The 6,221-nt window shown below is 33.6% G+C and overlaps 2 protein-coding genes across 2 annotated transcripts in view; both read right to left on the bottom strand.

Annotated features, from left to right (window-relative positions):
- Positions 1-3,774, bottom strand: part of LOC106111674 (uncharacterized protein CG1785) — a gene marked incomplete in the record, with an annotated part of 5,114 nt that extends 1,340 nt beyond the window's left edge. The window contains 6 exon segments of the mRNA XM_013293817.1: positions 165-403; positions 806-925; positions 1,564-1,745; positions 2,264-2,477; positions 3,132-3,294; positions 3,593-3,774. Of these exon segments, the coding sequence (XP_013149271.1) occupies positions 165-403; positions 806-925; positions 1,564-1,745; positions 2,264-2,477; positions 3,132-3,294; positions 3,593-3,714 (1,040 nt within the window).
- Positions 3,775-4,063: 289 nt separating this feature from the next.
- LOC106111665 overlaps positions 4,064-6,221 on the bottom strand; it is a 6,285-nt gene continuing 4,127 nt past the window's right edge. Inside the window, exon 6 of the mRNA XM_013293808.1 lies at positions 4,064-4,162. Coding sequence (XP_013149262.1) covers positions 4,064-4,162 — 99 coding nt within the window. The remainder of the gene's footprint in view (positions 4,163-6,221) is intronic.

Genomic DNA, 6,221 nt, shown 5'->3' with positions numbered 1-6,221 from the left:
CAAAAAAATCCTATATTTCCGTCACGTATTTTATCTGTTTGATTATTATCAGGCAATTTACGAGAATTTGGTAGTACTGCCCCTAAAAGAACTAACAAACGATTTTAAGTACTTATAAAGAAAATTAACTTTTAAATCTGTTTAAATTATAATTGTAAACTTACTTGTATATGTCAGTGATCTTCTTTTTATCTATCTTCTCCCGTTTCAGACGCTCCCTCTCTTGTATCCTCTCCTTCTGCTTCCTTCTTGCTTTGTGGTCCTTCTTTTTATTCTTGACAGGAGGGTTGATGGCTTTGTACTCGTTGTCTGACTCCTCGGAGGGTGCGGAGGGTGTGGTCGGTGCGAGTGCAGGGTTGTGAGGCTGCGGTAACCCTTCACTCATCTCCTCACGCCATTGGTTCTAGAAAAATACATTTTTATTCCAATAACATAGCTATCCAAAAGAAAATTACTCAAACAGACATATTTACATTGATTCAAAAATCAGAAACTTTTCAAAATAAATCCATAGACAATAGAATCAAAGTAATTAAGTACTAAGAAAGAATTAAATGTACAGAAACAGACCAAAATCTTTATTGAAAAGGATCTCAATTTTTAACCCAAAAGAATTCTCTAATATTGTGTACTTTTAAGGTAATTCTTTGACCAACTTCCCAAAACAAGGAGGCAATTCGTCTGTATTTTTTATGTATAATAAATTCATTAATAACCAATTTTTAACTGTTACAAAGTAGGTTTCATACCGTTAAGATTTTTACAGATACCAAGAGTGAGAATTTAAAAACATAGACTATATCACCTCCTTTTCATGCGGCGTGACTCTACTGAACATGTTGGTGGTGACACGCTTCAGATGCGCCTCCTGCTTCATCAGCTTCCGCTCGTGCTGCACCACCTCCTGCAGCAGCTGCTGGTGCTCCTGATACACAGACAGTCTTTTACACTTTTGTATATTTGTTTATTGTTTAATTCTGTGAGGAATGAGATGCAAGGTGAGTTGAGGGTCCGTTTTCTTTATCTGTTAATTAAATAAAAGCATGCAAGAGCGTTGCTGGCTCAGGGACTTACACTTGCAATTTCCCCTTTTCCTTAACACTCTTTTCTTAAGAGGTCTTTCCTCTCCTGAGAAGGAAAAGCGGATATGGCGGAGGAGACATAGGAAGAGGAAATATCCTCTTTATGTGCGTCTCCTCTTCCGTCGATTAAGGGTAGACGATGCAATTGCAATTGCGGATGTACATACATCATACTGCATACTCATAAAAAGCGGTCGCTTCGCCATTTTAGCGCATTCAGGTGGCCCTTTGCTCGTTTGCCACCTTATAATGTAAAAAAACGGTCTCGGTTGGTTTGAATCCTGCCATCATAATTTACCAGACATTCTTATGGTGAAGGAAAACGTGATGCATGCACATATCCGTGGAGAAATTCAAAGATATGTGTGAAGTCAATCTGCAGTTGGCCAGCGTGGTTTATTATCCTAGTCACTCCTAACTTTAGTGGTCATATCGCTATTATGGCGAATTGTGGCTTGTTTATCATTACACTATATATTACCTGATATGAAGGGTTGTAGCTGACACCGGGGTGAGGTTTGTCGACAGCGGGCCGAGTGACTAATGTCTTGGGGGGCGGAGGCTTCGCGCGCAGACGCTGCTCCGGCAGCACATTGTGCAGCTGTGCCTCCGTTGATATAAAGTCTTCACATAAAGTGGACGGAATACCTTTTACCTCCGGCACTATGTAAAAAAAGATATAAAATTTGACAATAATTGAACGGAATTACTATTATTACATAGATTATGCCTAAACACACAAAAAAAGAACAAATATAACAAAGTCTTGCTTTCTTTATCCACATAAACCATGTAGGCCAATGATACTTAATATTATAAATGTGAAAGTTTAGATGGATGGATATTTGTTATAGTTTATAGCGTTAACGGCTGATGGGATTTCCATAAAATTTGATATAGATGTAGTGTATAGTCTGGAAGAACATATAGGCTACTCACCTTCCTTTTTTTATCTCATTTGGATTCTCGAGTGAAATCTAGTTCAAAATAATTAAAACTATTTTATACAACTTTGGTTGTTTATAAATATCTTGGTAGACCAAGGTCATCACACACATTATTCCATACTCCCTCAATCTAAAATTGTGTCACTATTTTTTTTTTAAGTTTTTTAAGCTAGTGCTAAAATTTGATTATGTATTATTTGTTGTATTTGATGTATTTACTATAAAGATACTTACAATCCTCACCCCATAAGTTTTTATCAAATATTTTTCTTATATCTTTAATTCTTCTCTTCTTATCTCTAACAATTCTTCTATTCTTACGAGCTAGTTCTACCTTCTTCAAATAAGCTCCCTTTTCAAACTGTTTCTTTAGTGATAGTTTACTCAAAGCTGTAGGTTTGGTCCCCGCTGGATTGACATGGTTACGTTTGGCATTTGGATCTTGGACCTATGACGAAATTAATTTCTTAAATATTGTTTTACTTAAAAAAACTTTGATTATATGATGCAACTGATTGTACTACTAGCAATTTACTTAGTAATAAAAGTTATTTATCTATACATGTTAAAATGTCTTATAACACTTTGTAAAATAGTTCACAACCATGATGTATTTTTGTTGCTTATAAAACAAAAATTTTTGTCTATTTCTGTCCACCACATTGCATTTGTTCTGTTATCTTTGAATGGTTGAGCTGATTTTGTTGGATCTTGGATAGGAAGGTAATTGATGCTTGGTATTCTTTTTTTATTATAAGGTGGCAATCGAGCAAACGGCCACTGGAATCCACCGAAATGGAAAGCGACCGCTGCACATAAACATTTGCAATTGCAGATGCATTGCCTACCCTTAATTGACGGAGGAGGAGACGTACATACAGAGGACATTTCCCCTTTCGCCTCCGCATCTCCTCCACCGTCAAATCCACTTTTTCCTTCCTATCCATATAAACTACTTTTATACTTTGCTGAAAAAATTGCATGCAACCTCAAAATAAAATTTACAGTATATACTAGTATTTCTGAGTAAATAACGAGTATTTTGCCTATTAAACATATGTCCAAATAAGTCTACTCATAAGATATTTTAGGGTAAATTAACCTTAGAATTTGGAAGTAAGATTTCATAACATTTTGGTGTCTGTGTGAGGAGGGCTCTCTTCTTCTGCTTCAATGTCAGCGGCTTCACATCCACCACTTCAGGCTTCTCATCACCCACAGTGTCCACCACAAACAATTCAGAGTCAGTTTTAGCTTCAAATTTACTGGAATAAAAAAGTCATATTCTCGAATCTGGTATTACTGCGTGTACTAGTTAAATTATCTGGATGAAATTTTATGATATTAGTATTGTATGCTAAAATTCCCTGTATTTATAAACAGATGCACAGCATTGATTTTCATACATTCAAAATACTTTAAATAAATCAGCGACCCTGTCTAAAAAGGTTTATCAAGTTTGTTGAGTTCTTGGATCTAATTAATTTTATGGTTTTTTTCAGAATTGTTTTTTTTTTCTTTGTCGACAAACAATATAACCTAAATAGATAAACATAACCTTACCCAAGCCTTTCCTCTAAACGTTGATCTTCTAAAAAGTCCTCAACGTCCTTGATGTCACAGTGCTTACGCCACGCCTTCTTATTCTTCTTCGAGACATGCTTCTTCTTTTTTATTACAGACATTTTTGTAAAGTATTGTTGTGAACTTACTCAGACCATGCCAGACGTACACACGTCAAAGTTAAAAAGACTTGCTAATGCTAACGTCAGTATGACATTAGTCAATAGGTGTTATGTCAATGTCAAATATAAGCAACAGCTTTCGACATTCTGCCACAACTCTTAATTATTTATTTTTGTGATTATTTCTATAACGTTATTTTTTCATTGTTAAGTTTTTCTAATAATGGGCTTTAAAATAATTCAAATAAATGGTAATTATGTACAAAAATAAAATCACACAGTTATCAAAACATTTACTTAAAAATATACAACAAAATTAATGGCATTACACAGGCGGTAAAATAAGTTCTCATTTTTCATCGCAGTCTTCCTCTTCGTCTTCTTCTTCCTCTTCCTCCGCCTCCGCCTCCGCTGCCTCCTCATTAATCAATTCTGGAAAGTAAACTTTCTTCACAGGGTATGTTTGTGTTACTGTGTAAACGCAACTGGTCTATTAGCTATTTAGTATTGTATGTTAGTAAATTAGTTTGTTAACATTCAAATCTACAAAAATACGGTGTTTTGCTACGGTTTTCGACCATGTCTTAAAGTTCTCAAAATGCCAATTACGGTTTTAAAAAAGATTTAAAGTTAACTGACTTCCTATTTTACCAAACTTGATGTCTTCCTTAATGAAAAGTAGTAGGATTGGTTGCAAAACACAAAAATGTTCATCAATTAGAAATTAAATAATTTATTCATAATTATCTTTGTTACTACTCGCATAATTATCATTTAAAATCTTAATTACTTTCTTTGGTTTGAACGTTACTTAGGTATAAAGTAAGTAGTTACGATTTCCTGTAAGAATTAAAAGGCTTTAATCTTTGTAATTCCGAATTTGTATCTAATAATTTAACGTACGTTGATATCGGTAATTTCGTTAGTAACGGGTACGATTTAAATTCAACGAACTTAGATGGCAGAACGTGAAAGTTTAAAGTATTGTTTAAATTTGTTTGTTTTAGTTTAGATGAAGAAATATCAAGAGTTATAGGTTTCTGTGTTTTAGGTGTTTGTGCCGTTTCTTTTTTATGCCATTTAGCTTGATACAAAGGTAGATAAATTGGTTTTTCGCTGGCAGGTTCTGATTGAAGCTCCAATGATGCTGACGTCTCTGAAATAGAAAGCACTCGCTTAACGAATCGTGTTGATTCGTACATTGGCGAGGACACACCTTCAACTCCTCTGTTTAATTCTTTTTATGTTTATACAGTGAACGAAAACTAGAAGAACATTTTAAAGATTGCATGCACAGCGTATTTGCGATTTAGTTTAGTATTGCGGTTGGAATTTCAGAAGAGGCAGAACATAGATGAGTGCAAACTGCAAACATTTTATTCGAGCTATTTGTGTAATCACATTTTTGTCCTTTCTATGTTTTATTCCTATTTGCCGTTTCTATATGTCCTATCACACATGAGATGGCTACTATTCGAGCTTAACTCCATCAAGAATCGTTGTAATGTTAGATTGCTTTATGCATACTTGCGTAGTAACTCGTTGCCACCGTGTATTTGTGCTTTATTTTGTGTTTCATTTATTTAGTGTTGTGATAAAGTATCAAGTAAGTGCTGGTTAACTACAATGTGGAGAAGTCTTCTATTTAATACAGAGAAATTGTCTGATAAATTGCATTGCCTAGCTGTAGTCAGACACAATCATTAATTTGGTGAGGAGGTTAGTCAAGTCAATTTAAGTGGGATGTCAAATGAGTCGTCGGTCACAAGTCGCAGTCAAAATCAGTCACGTTTAAACAAAACAAAAGAAGTGTAAAAACAATAACAATTTTATTTCAAAAATAATTATTCCTTTTTACTGTTTACTGAACACACTCGATTATGTGACATCACACTTAATCTTGCCAGTTAGTTGTATTTCCTTAATTCGTTCTTTTCCAAACTTTTTTTCTTGTATAAAAATGGAAAACGTTAATAAATCGTAATAAATATTAGTTTGTATCGTAAATCAAGAACTTAAGAAACATTTTCTATTCTAGCAACACTAAAAAAATCTTATTTACAATTTGTGAAAAACTTAAAAGTAATAGCCAGTATTATAATTGACGTAAAATTGTTGTAAAAGTAAAAAATCGAAATGTAATTATTTTAATTAAGTTAATATTCCCCATTCAATTATAATACTAACCTTAGAATTTATATTTGATATTTAGGAGTATTGTATTTATTTTTCGGTAAATTACTCGATTCTGGCAACTCTAAAACAATTGTCATATTGAGTAGTAAAGCGTACGTTTTTATTTACTCTATGACCGAAACATCGATTATTTTAAACATCGATATTGTTTAACAAAATTAATCACAATAAATTATTTAATATTTGAAATTGTTACAGAAATAATGTTTAAAAATGAACACAATACGCTAAATGTCAAATATGTTTTACCTAAAAGGTGTTAGCTACTGGTGCTGGTAGTCGGACTGGTAGTATTCTTGTTCAGGCTTGGC

The sequence above is a fragment of the Papilio polytes genome, unplaced genomic scaffold, assembly GCF_000836215.1.
Source record: "Papilio polytes unplaced genomic scaffold, Ppol_1.0 DF824157.1, whole genome shotgun sequence".
In the NCBI taxonomy this organism is placed as follows: domain Eukaryota; kingdom Metazoa; phylum Arthropoda; class Insecta; order Lepidoptera; family Papilionidae; genus Papilio; species Papilio polytes.
The sequence above is the reverse complement of the archived record's forward strand: the minus strand, read 5'-3'. Positions and strand labels throughout refer to the sequence as shown.